Source organism: Strongylocentrotus purpuratus, unplaced genomic scaffold, assembly GCF_000002235.5.
Source record: "Strongylocentrotus purpuratus isolate Spur 01 unplaced genomic scaffold, Spur_5.0 spur5_scaffold_11, whole genome shotgun sequence".
Lineage (NCBI taxonomy): Eukaryota > Metazoa > Echinodermata > Echinoidea > Camarodonta > Strongylocentrotidae > Strongylocentrotus > Strongylocentrotus purpuratus.
In genome coordinates this window covers 4,164,155-4,183,047 of record NW_022145596.1, presented here as the reverse complement: position 1 = coordinate 4,183,047, position 18,893 = coordinate 4,164,155, and the positions used below count along the sequence as shown (strand labels likewise).

Below are 18,893 nucleotides of genomic sequence, written 5' to 3'. Positions count from 1 at the left end.
AGCCGCCCTGTTCCTGTTAATTAAAAGACTACGAGATTAATCTTTAATTATTAGTATAGTTTAGAGAAATTACGAGCCCCCCTAAATACATCAACTTTTTGTTAGGATCCACGCACTGGTATTTTGGCCAGGTATTTTGCAAACTATAGTTACACACCCACGGCATCCCGATCGGATTACTCTGATACTGTGTTGTTCTTTCCTTCCGCATTCACGAGCTGAAGTTACCTCCGATTCAGTATTAGTACGATGATATTGCCGTTTTAGATATGAATAAATAACAATTTATGACTATGAGTTTATACTTAGTACTATAAATGGTAAATGTTGTTCAAAATTAGCTTGTTAAGATTAAATTTGATAATTTGTGTACTCTATAATTAAATTTAGATGTGTTTAATGATGAAAATCTTTAATTTGTTTTGATCGATTTGCTTCCTGGTTGAAAAACAATCAACTAGGTTCCTCGACTAAGATCCGCGTATATGCAGAATACGTACAGTACATTTGACCGCACCTTCACCGTTCAGACCCAAATGCTGTGGGAGTAGGAACTAAATAACAAATTTATGTCGTTGTTTTTGGTCTGATATGTCCAGCAGGATGCCTGTATCTCAAGGCCAGCTTAAGCTGGCTGAAAAGCTATCTATTCTGAATGAGCGTGGCTCAGGAATGCTTGCAAGATTATACAACATAAAAAAGGTAACGTACTATAGACTCTAGTCTAAACAAGATCGTGAGATCGAGATGCAAGCAGCTCTGTTGTTAATCTCCGTGAGCTTAATCACTGCACTGAGCTGAGCTAGCTCGACTGAGTGTGCATGAATAATGCTACAAATGAATAGGCCTGTTTACTAATGTATTCACGGACCTTTAAATTTGCACACGGTTGTAAGCTCTGGCAAACAAACCGAGCGCAGTGTCTGCTACGGCCCTGCTACACACACTTTGTATACGGCGATGTGGGGAATGCGAGGAAAAAAAGGCTGATCATCGTCCTAATAAACTTCGTTTAAAACTGTTTGTTTTCCAACCTTAGGGTATATAATTAAAATAAATATAGTTTTTCTCAGTTGTACATGACAAATCTTCGATTTTATTTTCCGAAATCCGACGAAATATCGCAAAAATGGGAGGTAAGCATTGCTGTTACGGCACGTGTAACAGCGATTCACGGTACGCAGACAGACCCCATATGAATGGTGTGTTTTTCATCCCGTTCCCCAAACCAAAGACGAACCTGGAGAAGTGTAAAATATGGATTAAGAATTGTGGAAGAAAGGACTTTGGAATCGACATATTATATGCTTTGAGTTTCTTTCTGTCGTAGTCAGTTCCATTTACTATCAGGTAGTTGAAAATGTCGTATAATCCGAAATCTGGTATACTTTCAAAGTTCTCGGTGTAGCCGGTGATTTTCATTGGGTCGTCGAACGAGCACCCCGCACGCTCCAACTTCTCCCGCAGCGACCGTGCGGAGTCGAAGCTCGCAAGGTCCGGGTCTTGGGGCAAAGCGATATCGGCCACAGCAGTCGCAAGTTGAACTAGTTTCTGTTTGTTGTACCCTGATGTCGTAACTCCTCTCTTTCTTAAATAATCGGTGAGCTCCTTCACTGTCCACTGCGAAAACGGCTTGCTGGAACTACAACTTGATGTCGAAGGCGATGCCATTGTAGAAATTAGGGTGAAAAAACGTCGCGGTCGCTAGCAATGGCTTTGTATGTGTATAGCGTAGCGGGCATGGAAAAACAATGTGGCGACCGTGCCGCACCACGCAAAGCTTGCCCTACGTAGTAACAATCGCTAGGGTGCGAGGGATTATGACGTCACTCGCATATCATTAGTAAACAGGCCTATTAGACGTGCAGACTAACGATTTAGGCCTAGGCTACGGCTTATTAATTTTGTCCTCAAAATTTCGAGTCTTCTTGACTAACTATTTCAGATATATTTTTTCTTTGATTTTGACTGGCAATCAGGAGATAGAGTAAAGGAGCCCGTTTTCGGCCACTTAAGACAAAATCCTATTTTTAGGACTCTTTACTTCCTATTTATTATCATTTCTTGTTCAAATCATGAAGCAAATATTATTATTTAAACAAAAAAAGAATCCCAGAAAAAAATCACGAATTGCCATGACAATATTCATTTCAATTTTCACTGTTTTGGAGCCGGTTATCGGCCGAGCGTTTCAGTTTACGGCCGCATGTACAAAGTCAATAGGAAGCGCTCGCGCGCGCCGTGCGTTTCCGCGCTGATGTACAGCACAAGCGGGCGGAGCAGGTATCCCACGCCTGAGCTCCCTGGTGCTCGCCTGGCCGAAGACAGGCACAGCGGTGATCGGAAGTTGGAATCTGAATTAGACAGAGATATCGTGTGTGCGTCGCGGTGTGCGGCTGCATTGATTTAATACATGCGATGAGATACTTTTGAGCTTGCGACTAGCACAAAATCGGGCTCTAAATCTGAAAAATACTTGAAATAAAGCTCATTTTATGGTACCCATATTTCTTACAGACACGAGTAAGATACTCGATTTTTCAGATTCGGGTAGCGGGACCGGCGATTACATCGCTAAAATGTGATATTTTAGGATATATTTTTCATTGCAAATGTGGTTCTTCAGTGACACTGGCATGGTATGGTATGTGTGGAATGTGTGTTACGCTATTATGCGATGTATTTTAGAGTGATTTTACCTTGCATCCAACCAATCGGCCGAAAACGGGAGCTGGCCGATTACGGGCTCCTTTACTCTAGGGGTCTAGATAGAGAGGGAGTCGGGCTAACTCGGACCAGGGGACAACTCGGCCTAGACCGAATTTTCCGTCTCTTTTGTTCGTTAGCCTCTTATGGGGTAGGGTCGGCTCTCTCTTGAGAGACGGAAACCGTTTATACACATTCCCTTGCTAACACCACGGCCATTTGAGGCCATATTTTTATGCCCCGAAAATCCCCCAAAATGTCATTTTACCTCATGCATATAGGTCTATCACACAGGCACGCGCGCCCGCCCGCAACCACCATCGGTATGCACTTGTAGATATCCAAAAATATTTATCCAAAAAATACTCCAAGGAAAAGTGGAGGGAGGGAGTGTCATTATGGCGCCAAAGTCAGTAACCCAACATAAGAGGGAACATGCTGAATTTAATAAATGATGATGATCATGTCCATTGTCCAAGAACTTGGACTTCTAATGGTTTCATGAAACTGGCCCCAGCATCTACAGTAAATGTGACTTCTTTTTTTCTTCCATTATTAGGCTTGCCAGGATCCAAAGTCTCGTCCAGCATTCCTCTCTGAGAAGAGTCTGGAATCATGTCTCAAGAGTATCGTCAAAAAATTTCCTCATACGGAAAAGAATTCACATGTGAGTATGAAACAAGTCTCTTTGCTTCACATACTGTCAAAATAGAAACTTTTGCGAATTTCACAAGTGGTCCAGATTTGTGAAAATTCCATGCTGGGAAATGTCAAGCTATTACAATTTAAAAATTCTGTAATAGATGGAGACATTTTGTATAGAGTGCAAAATTCTCAAATTAATGGAACATGTTCACTTTGCAAAGAACAAATATGATCTATATGATAAAATAAGAAATATTATAAATTTAGAAAATACATTGCTAATATTTTTTTAAATTTATATATGTTGTACATTTTTGGTGTAAAATACTATCAGTATCTGATCTGATTGTGTGTTTTTTTATTAACAAAGTGAATTGGAGAATCAATCAGATATCAGAGAAAAGCAATGACATTTTTATTTTAAGTTATACATTGCAAAAACTCTATGATTTTCATTGCTATTATGGCTGATTTTATGTTTCAAATAACATTTTGTTATCATTATCATCATTATCATGATTGTATTATTATTATTATTATTATTATTATTATTATTATAATAATCATTGTTGTTGTTGTTGTTGTTATTATTGTTGTTGTTCTTTTTCTATTGTTAATATTAATTATGATTATTATTATTATCATTAGTCTACTTCTCTTTTTATGAACGATTTGTAACCCAGGGCCAGCTGAGTCCCATAGACACCAGGAAAGCAGAGATTCTCAAGGTGCTCAGTGTATACTACATGACATTCAGAGATATCTTAGAATACAAGGTATGTTGGTTATCATTAGGCCTAAAGAAAAAAAAAGATGTTGTATTGCCCTTTAGGTACCAAAACATAGGTCGGTCGGAAATCTTTTATTTCTTTTTACTCCCTCTTTGGGCTGATATTTCTCAGTTTTGAAAGCTGTAATACATTTTTTTCTAAAAAAAACGGTTTTATGTACAAATGAACGTTTCTCAAAACATGATATAAAAATTCTAAATAAATATTGAGAGAGAACTAGAAAGGATTGATATAAGCAAGAAAAACAGATAGACAAGATGTGTAAAACAGATGAAATTGACTAAATGTACCCAAAAAAAAGGAAAGAGAGAGGATGAATGAATAAACTTATGATCAAGAGGACAATTATATATTATGTACTTTATTTCACCTGTATTTATTTTGTCTCTTTTACCAGGATCATGTTTCTGAATTAATGACGGTTATAGCAACATGCAACACCAACCTGGATATTGTAAGTACAAATTTCCATTTAATCTACATGATATAGTTATAAAGTTATTTCTTTAAACCCTGAAAATAAAGTTGTAGACCTGTACAACCATCATTTTTGTATAGTGGTGTAACTTAATCCTCCAGCCTCCTTATGTAATTGTGTAGTTTGTAGTCCGTTCAAATATGAAATGTGCAAAAAGTAGGATTCTTTAAATATTCATTAAATTGATCAATTGAACTTTTCTTGTTGATACAATGACAGTTAGTGCATTGCAAGTCAACATGCAGAGAGTACCAAAGTGGTAACATCATATTCCCTCATCATGCAGATTACTGGTTCTAAACAACGGCATGTACATGAGGTTCACTGCAAAATAATTCAAGCAACGAGCTGGAGCAGGGCAAATTCAGTATTTGGCGCTGGTGTGATCACCACACCATTGTTTAGCACACAATTGTTTGGAACCAGCAACCTTGACAACTTGGCCAGTATGACATCATCCTTCGATATTCTATACCGTAACTATTGCATTGATCCTATTGTTTCCCTCTTTTCTCATTTGCTATTCTAGACATGTAACTTTGACATGACCAGGAACTACCTAGACCTCATCGTGAAGTATGTCTCCATCTTACTCCTGTTGGCCAGGGTGGAAGACAGGAAAGCCATGCTGGGCCTCTACAACACAGCCTATGATCTAGCCAATCAAAGAAGGTATACAATCTAGCATGTAGTGTCGAGCCTATGATCTAGCCAATCAAAGAAGGTATACAATCTAGCATGTAGTGTCGAGCCTATGATCTAGCCAATCAAAGAAGGTATACAATCTAGCATGTAATGTCGAGGTGTCGTTATTTACAGTGTTCTCTTCTAAGTTAACAATGAGGAAAGATGGAAACAAATACAATTGCAGTAAGACTAGCATAGTATTAAATTAAGGGAAATTAATAAAGGGAAGCTCAAGTATATACAAATATCATTGATTAGCTAAGAATCTAGAATTAAGTCTAATGGAGACTGTATTTTCTGCAGGTATATGATGAACATCTCCTTAGAATATAAAATACTGATTGATTTTGCAACTCTATTTTATATTCTTTCAAGCTATTCATCTGATTGTTTGCGAATTTATATTTCTGAGTGAATCCAAGCTTTCTAGATTTATAATGCAGGAAAGAGGTTGAACAGTGATATTACACAAAGTTACAAATTATGCTGCTTCATGTTTAAAATCCCTTGCAAGTTTTATATCGACCATTTCCAGGGCTATTGTTATGAAATTGATTTTGCATCGGCAGGTAGTTCAATCAAGCATTAAAAAGAGGAGATTTTTCTTTATTGCAGTGAGCCCTCGTTTGCCCGTCTTGGAACCATGATCATGGAGTACGAGCATCCAATGAAGAAGCTTGCAGAGGAATTCATCCCCTTGGAGAGAGTAAGTGATAAATACTAAAAATCCACCCTTTAGTCTATGCTACCATTCATATCATCAAGAGTCATCATTAATTGATGCAGATCATTCTTGGATTATTCAATATATCAAATTATATGCAGTAAATGCAGTGAAATGCAATCCTTAAAGTGTACCAATCACACTAAAAACTTTTGTAAAGCTAAAATGCATCAAATCAACTTTAATTTTTAAAAAACTTAACTTAGCATCCTATGGGTCAACGGTTAAGCAGCATGAATAAACTAAAGAACAACATGAAACCCCATGTACAGAACTCAAGTAGGACTTTAATTTGTCTTATAACTAATATTTTTGAACGTTTACTTTAATGTTTTATTCATTCTACCCAACTGGCAGTGTGTAGCCTCATAACGCACTTATGATTTTTGTTAACGTTTGGTTTACTGTTTTATTCATTCTACTCAACCTGCAGTGTGTAGCCTCATAACGCACTTATGATTTTTGTTAACGTTTGGTTTACTGTTTTATTCATTCTACTCAACCTGCAGTGTGTAGCCTCATAACGCACTTATGATTTTTGTTAACGTTTGGTTTACTGTTTTATTCATTCTACTCAACCTGCAGTGTGTAGCCTCATAGCGCACTTATGATTTTTGTTAACGTTTGCTTTCATGTTTTCTTCATTCTACCCAACCTGCAGTGTGTAGCCTCATAACGCACTTATGATTTTTGTTAACGTTTGGTTTACTGTTTTATTCATTCTACTCAACCTGCAGTGTGTAGCCTCATAACGCACTTATGATTTTTGTTAACGTTTGCTTTAATGTTTTCTTCATTCTACCCAACCTGCAGTGTGTAGCCTCAGCTCTGTTCTCACTCCTTCACCTCTACCCACGTCGTAACCTGACAGCCGAGCAGTGGAGGTCACAGGAGATGCTTAGCCTGGTAGCCAAGCCTAACGTCCTTCTCAATCCAGCCCAAAGTGAAACGGTAAGTTGTGAGACAATGTCGTCACTATCATTTCACTATACACACAAAAAAAACGTCAACAGTACTTAATTACAAACACTAAGTTAACCCTTTTTTTCTTTGTTATTGTTTGTGTTATCATTTTGTTATTTATCAGTATTGGTTTTCTGTACACTTTTGATTAACAATTACAATACTATTTTCTCTGCATGTAAATATTTCATTGTTTGGCCACATAATGATAAGGGCTTCACCTTTCTGGCAGCCACCCTTGTTTGCAATACTTATCATGTACAAATTTTATCCATTTATTTTGTAATTGCAGTACCTCCTAATATACTGTGAATGTATTGTTTTTATTTGATGTAATTGGTCAATTGTATATTTAATAGTATATTTAAAGGAGTGTTGATTTGAATTGAATTGAAATATTCTGTGCATATTCTCCACTCCCTGGGGAGCATTCCATGCAGATCCATTACAGTGTCTTTCAAGATTATCTAGGCTTTCTTTCGACATAGTCATTTTTTGACTTGACTAATACTCATGCACTTTTTTTTTCTATTGTTTTATTTTTTTATTTGCAGATGAGATGTGAATATCTGTCCCTTGACAAGCTGGAGAGATGGATAATAAGTGAGTTTTTTATAGAGAAGAATTTGTTTACTTTGTAAGATTAGAAGTAAATTACCTGCAGTCTAAAACAAACCTTTTCAGGTTCTATTTGAAACTTAAACTCCTGACAGAATACTTTCTAGAAGTTTGGATTTTAATTAAATTTGCACTGTATATTGGTTTATTTTTATCAGGTTAGAGTTTATTCTTTGAGAAATGCCATCAGCTGATGTAGCCTTATTTTACTTCTTCATCGTGTTCTTCCCAACTCTCGCTCTAGGCAAAGCACAGCTGAAGGTTATAGAATTGAGTTAGTTTTCATTTGTATGTGTTTTCTGAATGATTTTAGTATGACTGACAAAAAATAAAACAAAATATATGGTTTTATTTTGATTGACTTTAATTCAAAATTTGAAAATGCAGCATTAATTACACCTAGTCAACAGCTTCAAAACACCTTTTCAAGATTGGAGATGCATTTCTTTCAATTGTTTCTATTCAAATTTCACAATTACCTTTAGTATAAAAACTGTAGAACTCAAAACTCCATTTATGTAATTTGACAGTTGGATTCATGGTATGCCCCACCCTCCTGACTACCAATGAGCGAGCCCTAGCCTTGTGGCGCCCCGCCCTACAGAGCTCTTACTGTATCACATTGTGTCGGGATGAGGTCCTGGTCTTCCACAAGTACATTGAGGTCTTCTTCACTTCCATCAAAGGGTAAGAAATTGAGTTTGAGCTAGTTTATTTTGGGAATAAATCCTTTTTCAGATAGGACTTGGCAAAACCGTGCTTGTTTTGTTTTATGATGATGTAAAGTATACTATGTTTCACATTTCTCAATCTTATAACACAGAGCTCACTGAATACGCGCAGGACCTTCGTTGCACACAATTGTCATTCATTTAAGTAAAAATAAACATGGTGGCATTTTTGCAGGCGGTTTATCGCATCAAATCATAATGAGCCTTACAAGGTATTTGTTGATTGATCCATATACCTGACGGTATTGTAGCTTGATAGGAAGGAATGTTGTATTTAAAAGAGAATCTGTATTTTATCCTGCCCTGGGCCCCATCTTATAAAGAGTTACAATCGATCCAAATCAATCGTAAGTCCTCCAATCAATAGCAAGTTTGCAGTCTCCTTTAAAGAAATTCCACATGAAATAGAGTTTGATAACTGTTACTCTCTGAGTAGTTGCCAATTGTTTCCATTTTTTTTTAAATTTGGAAGGAGTCGATTTTATCTGACCTTCTGCTTTTATTCATACTTTGTTTTTTCTGCTCAGGTTTAGCAAGAAAGCTCAAGAAGTGAAGGATGCTGCTACCCATGCACTGAGTTATGCGTAAGTACTTTATTTCTATTCATATCATCTTCTCACTGCCTGTAGCTATCTGAAATTCACATGACATAAGCATGTTCATTTAATATTCTTATATAGTCTGTCAATACATCAAAGCTATGTAATAATAGAGTACAAAGAAGGCTCAACTCCATCAAGACAACTTTTAGTTATTGACAAATTTATAATATTGGCATCTTGATATATTGTAAATGCTTACTTATTAATGGTCCCTAAAGTACAGAAAGTTCAGTCCCTTATCTCAACATTTTAACTCCAACAACTGTTTTGATGGGTTCTGGCCCTTCTCTCTCTTACTGAATGTTCATGTTATTTTCAAAATATATTAAATATTATCCTGATGTGGTTACTATCTTTCTTCTCCAGTCCGGGCCTTCACAAAGAACGAAGAAAGTTCCTGAGAACAGCTCTCAAAGAACTCATCACCATCATAACAGATCAGCCAGGGCTACTGGGGCCAAAGGTCAGTTCCTTTAATTATCTCAACCTTTTGTTGTTGCTTAAAGCGAGACTGCACTACTCATGGCTACTTGCGCCCTCTATATAGCAAACAATGCCTTAGCGGTAACTGTTGCTCTCCCATGATCCCCTTTTTCTTATGTTATTTGAGAGCTGATTTGATGAGATAACCACCTGTCAGTGACCATGCAGGGAGGTCTAATCCCTCCTGGCCAAACGAGTGCAGACAGGCTTTAAAGCAAGGATAAGATAAAGTTTTGACAATTTGATGTGGTAATTTCTTTTCTTTTTTCCATTTGCTTTTGTAGAGTTCTATCAGTACACATAGTACTTATTGCACAGATTTTGAAAGTGCATTATATTTTGTACACAGAGCAAGAGTCTCATTCTGAATCACCTTCCTGATATCAAGTAGAATCTGTAGATATTTCCAGTAACATATGTTCATTTAGAACGCCATTAAGCTTAAAGATTTTTGTTGAACTTGGTATTTAGAATTTTATCATGATATGAGTGTTTCTTGAACTATAAAATTATGCTATAACATTACCTCTGAATTATAAGAAAGACAAAATTCATATTATTAACACCACCCTCATGGTTATATTTTCTTGTTTCTCCAGGCTTTGTATGTCTTCATGGGTCTTGCGTTTGCTCGCGATGAGATCCTTTGGCTTGTAAGACACACTGAGCACCCTCACCCTAAGCTTAAGAACAAACCTGTCATGGAGGACCTGGTGGATCATCATCTGCCGGAACTGCTCTTCTACATCGAAGAGCTACGTGGTAAGTCTTAGACCTGACTGTGGTAAGTCTTAGACCAGATCCAAAAACGGATAGGAGTTATTCTTGAAGAACCTAGTCTATGTTAAAAAACTAGTAAAAATAAGGACAGGAGTGCTAGATAATGCTGAGATTAGAACCAAGAACTGATAAGGGAAAAAGATTTACAGCCCCTCTGCACTAGTTTGCCCAGGAGGGATTAGACCTCCCTGTGTGGTCACTGACAGTTGGTTATCTCATCAAATCAGCTCTCAATTAACATAAGAAAAAAGGGATCATTAGGGACCAATGGTCACCGATTAGGCATTGTTTGCTATATAGAGGGTGCAAGTAGCTATAAGTAGTGCAGTGGGGCTTTAAAGAGGTGAAGGACATGTGATTGTGACTAGACTCTGATCCCAAACTGATGAGTAAGGATAGAACCCTTGTAGTATATATCTTCAAGCATGTTTTGATTCAGGAATGACCTGGGATAAGATGGAAGCTATTTGAAAAGTCCACTACCCTACTCTGATTCAGGAAATGATAAGATAGGGATCAGTATTTTATGAAATTCATTGCATTATGTTCCTGCGGTTGTAATGCACAGAGACTATTTGAAGCCCATTCATGAGAATTCCTTACAAAATGCTTATTTTGGGATTGAAGTTGTGATGTTGTAGGTTGTATATCCCATTTATTCTAATTAAAGATATATATTTCTTCCATCCTAGCCATTGTGAGGAAATACTTCTATGTGCTCCAAGACTACTACATCCAGTATCTGAATGGATATGATGCTATTGTGCTCAACAACATTGTCAAGGTCAGTCAGATATTTCAGGTTTTTTTTATCTTGAAACCAGTTTGATGTTGCTGTGATGAAGAGAAACAAAGTACTGGTAATGTGTTTACCGAGGTAGAATATATTAAAGTAATGTCTACATTTCCTTGCTAAATAGTTTTTTAGTTTCAAAACTTAAGATTTAATATTAGAATTAAAATATCTTAATATATTAAGGCTATCAAAAAGATATCAGAACCTCTCTGAAATGTTAGAGGCTAATGGTTTCTGGTCTACAACAATCATTTCAAATAGCTAAATCAGTTTGAACATTGTCTAGACACATAATGACTAATTTTCCTAGCGAAGTAGTTTTTTAGTTTCAAAACTTAAGATTTTATATTAGAATTAAAATATCTAGGTTATCTTAAGACTATCAAATGTCAGAGGCTAATAATTTGTGGTATACAACAAGTATGACACATAACTAAACCACACTAACACAATGATGATACATGTCGACTATAAACTTCCGGCACGTACAATTAATGAACCCCTCCCTTCCTCTCTCATTACAGAGTCTAACCATGTGTCCGGAAGATGAATCCATCATCCTATCATCGTTTGTACAGACCCTTGAATCACTCAGCATCAAAAATGGTAAGTTCGTATTTTCATTGCCATATGGATGCCAGTGGATTCTATATGCCAGGGCCCCATTGCACCAAACTTGCCATTGATGGTAACTTGGCCATCAATGGCAACTACCATTGTAACAGGGCTCAACAGCCAATCAAATTCAAGTTTTCTATGGTAGTAACGGGCCCCAGGTCTTTTATTAGAACTGCCTGGATCACATCTGCAAAGCCAATGTGTATTCTTTTCTAGATTCACTTGACTGCTCATTGAATTTTTGCTGTCTTTTCTTTTTTCTGTACACAAGATCTTCCATTGTCATCATACATTAGGACTGTGCTTAAAGAAGCTCTATATAGTTTCATGTCGTATAATTCAAGCAATATAATTTTTAGTAGTGTAAACTGAAAATAGAAATAATGCATTATACTCATAGGTACATCTTGGTGAGATTTTTTGAAAGCCTATCTGCACTAGTTTGGCCAGGATGGATTAGACCTCCCCACGTGGCCACTGGCAGGTGGTTATCTTATCAAATCAGCTCTCACTTAACATAAGAAGAAGTGGACCATGGGGAACCAACGGGTACCGCTTTAAACCAAAGATTTTGTCATTTTTTCTCTATAATTAATTAATTATGTAGCAATATGAAATGTATTCAATGGATTTGATGATTCAGATCTGGAAAGAGTTTAAATATACTGCCTCTTCTTTCTAATGCCACACCCACAGTGAAAGAAGGTCCTCAGCCAGACTTCACTGGGTTCCGTCTGGACTGGTTCCGCCTCCAAGCCTACACCAGCATCAGCCGTGCTACCCTGGTCCTAGGGGATAACACCGAGCTAGCCAGGACCATGAACACCATCATCTTCCACACACTGATGGTGGATGCAGCGGATGAGGTTCTTCAGGAGACATCAGATCTTAGCATCTTCTGGTAAGTCATGGCTCTTCTTCTACAGCTCCATTCAGACATGACGCGGTATACCGCAATTAACTTAATCTTTTTTCTTTGTTATTGTTTGTTGTATTTTTTATTCTTTATGTCGTCATTTATAAATTAAATTGAATGAGATACAGGTTGTATGCTGCCCACAACCTATGGAGTACACATATAAGTACATGAAGCTATGGTTTTTACTCGAGAAATGTTACCTATTTCTATTTATTTCAATTGATTGTTTTGTGAAATTGTGCCCTGTATGAATGGGGCTGTAGAGAAATTCTGCCAGACAGGGAAGTCCTTGCACCAGAGCTATTCAAATACTCATCTCTCCAATGCTTTTTATTCATCTTAGGCTTTCTTATTTATCATGCCAGTTTGTTATCTATCAAATAAAAGATTATCTCAATACTAGGTACACATCTATAGAGAAACATACTGATAGGGTCAACAGTGTCGGGTTAGTATCCCAAACCTGGCTTTGTTTAGGTTGTTTATAGTTTATATCATCTTACTATATATTTTGTGCTTAAAACAAAACAATAACAAGTACATTATACTGTTTTTTTTCAATTACTGTGAGTTTCTTTTATGTTTTGAATTGACCTATTTAAACAAAATGTGAAAATCAAATTATTTTCTCGTGAAAATTTTGTTGTTTAAAGGATGTTTGTTAACTTACTGAGGTTAAGTGGTACTATGAAGAATTTGCCTCTTTAGATATATTTGATTGGTGCAAATGATCGATAGCTGAATTCCTTTTTTATATTTTTGCCTCATCAACAGTCATCACAGCCGTATCTTTGAGAAGAACTTTGAGATGTCGTTAGGCTACCCGACCCAGTCTCGCTTTGCGGTTGCTTTCCCCCTCATCTGCGCTCACTTCATTAACTGCACACATGAGCTGTGTCCTGAGGAGGTAAGACACTGTTCACATAGCCATGGGTCTGTTCTAACAGCCATGGGGTCTGTTCACATAGCCATGGGTCTGTTCATATAGCCATGGGTCTGTTCATATAGCCATGGGTCTGTTCATATAGCCATGGGTCTGTTCATATAGCCATGGGTCTGTTCATATAGCCATGGGTCTGTTCATATAGCCATGGGTCTGTTCATATAGCCATGGGTCTGTTCATATAGCCATGGGGTCTGTTCATATAGCCATGGGGTCTGTTCACATAGCCATGGGTCTGTTCATATAGCCATGGGTCTGTTCATATAGCCATGGGGTCTGTTCATATAGCCATGGGGTCTGTTCATATAGCCATGGGTCTGTTCATATAGCCATGGGTCTGTTCACATAGCCATGGGGTCTGTTCATATAGCCATGGGGTCTGTTCATATAGCCATGGGTCTGTTCATATAGCCATGGGTCTGTTCATATAGCCATGGGTCTGTTCATATAGCCATGGGTCTGTTCATATAGCCATGGGGTCTGTTCATATAGCCATGGGGTCTGTTCATATAGCCATGGGGTCTGTTCATATAGCCATATGTTTATATAACTAACATACAAATTTCTCTCTCTTCATATTCATGGTATTATTTATTTGTTCATTAACAGTACATAATGAGGCTTGGTATGTACATGTCATGCACCAAAATTAGCTCTTGGACACCAATATAATTAAAATTATATCACCTTTAAAGGCACACTGTCCTACTTGTAGCTACTTGCTCCCTCTATATAGAAAACTTCCCCAATCGGTGCCTGTTGGTCCCCCATGATCTTCTTATTCTTATGTTAAATGAGAGCTGAGTTAATGAGATAGCCACCTGTCACAGTGACCTTGCTGTCTCGCTGGGTGGTCTAATCCCTTCTAGCTGAATTAGTAAAGCCTGCCTTTAATTAGCATCAAAACCTTTTTTAACCTTTTCACTGCTGCTTGATTTGATTGCTGAAGTGCAGTCTGTCTTTGAAATGACAGGGGGCATGAGCACCCAAGCTTTCTGGCACAGATGTTCATGTAACATTCAAGTCCCGCTTAAAGTTGTAGCGACAGACCACAGGTCTTCAGGTGATGGCTTTATGTGGAATTGGCAGCTCAAAGTTTTTATTAATTCAACTAATCTTGTGTGTTGTTTGCACTGCATACTGAAAGCTGAAAATATGTTATATTATTATTCTGAAATGAGTATGGAATCCGATATGAAAAAAAAATATTTTAATACCTACATTACTAACACCCAACACAACGTTGCATAGGGTATCATTGCCAAAATATTCTTCTCCGTATAACTGGGAGTGTAGATCTTTCAATCTGGTTTCAGATAAGAACAGTCAATAGATGGGGAAATATCTTGTTACAACTTAGACCGATGAAGCTGTCAATGAAAGCTCTGTTTGTATAATAATTATATTAATACTATTCCGCTTTCATATGGCGCTTAATATAGCGCTTAACATCAATGATGTCTTGAAGCGCTTTTACAGATATATTATTGCCCTGTGCATCCGATTCAGGCTTGCCCATACACAATGTATGCACATTCTACACTCCCTGGGGAGCATTCCAGACAGGCGTCAATTTACAGACGCTCACAATACTGAGCAAACTACATTAACTATGGTTGTAATACTGGTGATATCAAAGGCTTTGATAGAAACCTGAAAATTGTTTGATAGAATGGTATCTCGCATAAAATCCTTTAAAATGTAACAAAATTTGTATTCATGTAGCTTGGTTTGATCAAACTTATGAGTTAATTGAGTCATTTTGATCTTGGATTCTTCTGTATTGAAGTTTTGTTTGTGTGTTGGCAAATTGCCTCAATGGCATGCTTGAACGTACTTCATTCAGCATCTCCCAACCTCTTTAAAGTATTTCTTGTCATCTATGCTGGTCTTTTTGGTGAAATGTTGTGATTTTATCCCAAAATGTGGTTTTGGAAGTCATTGATGTTGTATTCCTTCCATCCAATCTGTTGCTATCACTCCCAGAACCAACTGTTTGTATGTTTTAAGCTATTCCACTCTCTGTCTTTGGTATACCACTCAGTAAATGATGACAAATTCATGTTGAGGGTTTTTATACTTGTGTTAAAATACACCCTTTTTTCTCTTTTTAAAATGTTATGGTATATTAATTATGTATTTAAAATCTTTGTATACTACAGTGCCTGCATTTGAAGGAAATTACAATTAGTAATAAAAAAAAAAAACATGCAATCTAAAATAGTGATACAGAAAATTGGAACAGTTTTTCACACAATTTGGAACTGCTGTCAGGACATTTTGAAAGTGAACATACGGTAAAAAGAGGTGACCAATTGATAATGTACAAAAAGGAATTCATTATCGAAATTCTACTGACTTGATCATTCTGCAATACCAATCAAGTACTTTTAAGTTGGAAGGATTTAATTGAGAAATGTCTGGAACTACTAATAACTAGATATCGCCTATTTTGCAAGATTATTATTTGATTGTTGTTTTGTTGTTGTTGTTGTTTATTGTGTTTATATATGTTATATATGTTTTATTACATACCCATTGTTTATGTCTACACCCAGCTTTAGCCAAGTATACAGTATACTCACACAAGTGATAAGGACATAATATATACAAGTAGTAAAATATGAATATATATAAAGTTGCATACAGAAATAAGTTACACGTGTAATCACACATGCATATGATGCAAGGTATATCTTACTACTAAAAGTATTTTCTTGTAATAAATCTGACTTTTATAACATTTTCTAACACATTATCTTCTAACTTATTATCTTCTGAATGATTTTAAGTCTCAAATCACCTGCATATCTTTTCAATCATCATAGCCATCTTATTCATAATCTTCTTATTATCACTATTATTTTCGTTTGTTGAGATATCTTGACCATTTCTGATTTCTTTTGACTATTTAAAACTACTAACCCAACTCCACTACTAATCCCTTCCTTCAGATAAGCCCACGCAACCATCGCGATACCGTCTTTTATTTCACGGACAGGGTATGTAGGGCATTGTTGAGTGGCATGTCCTGTGTCGTCGTCATGGTGACCTTGTATCTTTGTGTCTCTCAGTAGAAGTCCTTGTGCTACATGTGCCTGTATATCCTGTGTATCTGTGATTATCAGCTATTGGACTATTGCCTCAAGAAAGACCTTTTGGCAGATTAGCTTTGTGCTAAACAAGTTATCCAGTAACGTCTACAACTACTTCTTCTACTTTTGCCTTGACTATCCCAAATTGTTCTGCTTCAGATATAACTGGAAAGGGTTCCTGTTTCGGTAGTTATGACCAATTTGTCATAGTAAAGCTTCAACAGAATTTGAGAAATCAGTGAATCATTCAATAAGTTTCAGAATATTTCCTTATCCTCTTTAACTGTATTTGGACTGTAAAATAGCTGATTTTTAGTGGGGAAAACGTAGGAATTGCCCAATAATTTTTTCTAAAGATTTATGTTTAAAATATTTACTATTAAAAACATTTCATTTTTATTGGCATCAGCAGTAAATGGCAAATTTTGTTCACTAAACAAGTGGGATTTTTAGTGCTCAGTCAGTAGAGCATCCGCCTCACAACCGGGTGGTCATGGGTTCGAACCCTGGCCGCATCATACCAAAAGAAGTTAAAAGACGGGAGTTGCTGCTACCTTGTTTGGCGTTCAACAATAAGGGATAGAGCAATGTCGATCTGGCGCTGCTCAGTGGCTGCCGGGCTCACGATCAATTGGGCAAAAAGAATTATCATTTTCGGTTTAACTTAATAAAATTTGGAGTGGACTTTAAAAGATTATTATTATTGTAGGATGTAACGCCATTTAAAAAAAATATATTATTTGGTATTATTTTTTGTATATTTCTATCACACTCTGCATGCTTTCGTATGATAAAAGATTCTCTTTTATACTACACCTTTTCGCTCTTTCATTTCCCCCAATTGTTGTTATATCTTTCATTGAGTTCTCATATGTAGAAACATTTGCATTTATTGTCGCAGTGGGGTGTTACATCTATTTAAATTCTTGTGAATGGTATGAAATTCTTTTGCACCCATTTCCATGTATCACTGATGTACCTCCAATATTCCTGACTGCTTGATTTCATTTCAAATACCTTATCAAACTCTCTCTTCTTTCCAAGATACAATAACAAAAGACAACAAACAAATAGGCTGATTTTCTTTGCTCCATTTATAACTCTTAAAGATTAATACGAACATCACTATTAATTTTTTTTTCTTCCACCAATTACCACATTTTGTCCAAATATTGCTTCAGACTAATATGTTCAGTCTCATATATGCATTATTTTAATTTAAATATGTATACATATATACTGCAGTGTATTGGATCATTTTAGTTTGTCTAAGCTTGGTTTGCATAAGTTTAGACTAGTCTTCTGTATCATCATTTTGTAAAGTACAATTGAGGTTGTAAATGGGTCTTATGGCAATCGTTGTATTATTATTATTTTCCTCTCGCTCTATGTAGAAGTTGTCAAACTTTATAATCAGTAGATACGCATTATTGTTATTAATAAAACAACTTTATGCACATTAGCTATATATTCAAATTTTGTCAATCTGAAAGCTGTGGAAATTATTGCTGGGGTGAAGCTTTTCACTTATCCATGTAGAATCCTGTTGTTATGATAAAAGTGATACATTCATCGAAAGTGGTATCTAGATATTGTATGATGAATTATTTCTTGATTATTTAAATACTGTTTTTATTTTCTTCCTAACTACATTTATAATTTGTCTTTATTGGGACAAAGACTCAGAGCAAGATTTTAGATGGATACCATAATTTTTGAAAAGAAGTGAATCCCCCTTTAACAAAAATTATGTTACTGTTAAATAATTCATAAACAGTAGGCTTGCGATTGCACCATGTGAGAGAGGGGGAGGATTGGGGGGTCCTGAAAAGGACTCTCGTAAATAAATCTTGAGTGTGTTTAGTCCTGGAAAGGACTGTTGGTGTAGTCAAGTAAAAGACTGTTGGTTATCTTTCTTAGCTTATAGTTCTAAGGAAAGCTATAGCGCCGGTTGGAGAGGATGGGTGGTAGGAGTGGCTCAACCTTTCAAACAGGCTGACTATCTGTTGTCGGGAGTGGTAACCAACAGTCTTTTTCAGGACTACACACACTCAAGATTTATCTACGAGAGTCCTTTTCAGGACTCCCCAATCCCCCCTCTCTCACATGGTGCAACCACAAGCCGACTGTTTATCTACATCACAATGCAAGCCGATACTTATAAGCAGCATCTTAAGAATTCATGTTTTGTATTATCTATCTAATCTTTGTGCTGTATCAAAGATTTGTATTCCATTTGTAAAGTTCTTCTATATTGCCTTTGACTGACCATTCTATCTACCTTTTTTCCATTTCTTCCAAACTATTTTATCCT

At 36.5% G+C, this 18,893-nt stretch overlaps 1 protein-coding gene across 2 annotated transcripts in view; it reads left to right on the top strand.

Moving 5' to 3' along the window:
- The first annotated feature begins 484 nt into the window (after window positions 1-484).
- LOC583889 (nck-associated protein 1) overlaps window positions 485-18,893 on the top strand; it is a 29,145-nt gene continuing 10,736 nt past the window's right edge. Inside the window, exons 1-16 of one of the 2 annotated variants that reach the window (XM_030980415.1) lie at window positions 485-702; window positions 3,266-3,373; window positions 4,035-4,127; window positions 4,540-4,596; window positions 5,150-5,292; window positions 5,923-6,013; window positions 6,845-6,982; window positions 7,549-7,597; window positions 8,143-8,299; window positions 8,871-8,927; window positions 9,312-9,408; window positions 10,028-10,190; window positions 10,901-10,992; window positions 11,529-11,610; window positions 12,319-12,523; window positions 13,316-13,448. In XM_030980415.1, coding sequence (XP_030836275.1) covers window positions 592-702; window positions 3,266-3,373; window positions 4,035-4,127; window positions 4,540-4,596; window positions 5,150-5,292; window positions 5,923-6,013; window positions 6,845-6,982; window positions 7,549-7,597; window positions 8,143-8,299; window positions 8,871-8,927; window positions 9,312-9,408; window positions 10,028-10,190; window positions 10,901-10,992; window positions 11,529-11,610; window positions 12,319-12,523; window positions 13,316-13,448 — 1,776 coding nt within the window. In that variant the 5' untranslated portion in view covers window positions 485-591. Of the gene's footprint in view, window positions 703-3,265; window positions 3,374-4,034; window positions 4,128-4,539; window positions 4,597-5,149; window positions 5,293-5,312; window positions 5,397-5,922; window positions 6,014-6,844; window positions 6,983-7,548; window positions 7,598-8,142; window positions 8,300-8,870; window positions 8,928-9,311; window positions 9,409-10,027; window positions 10,191-10,900; window positions 10,993-11,528; window positions 11,611-12,318; window positions 12,524-13,315; window positions 13,449-18,893 lie in introns of those variants that run through there. The other variant, XM_030980416.1, reaches the window with a different exon arrangement.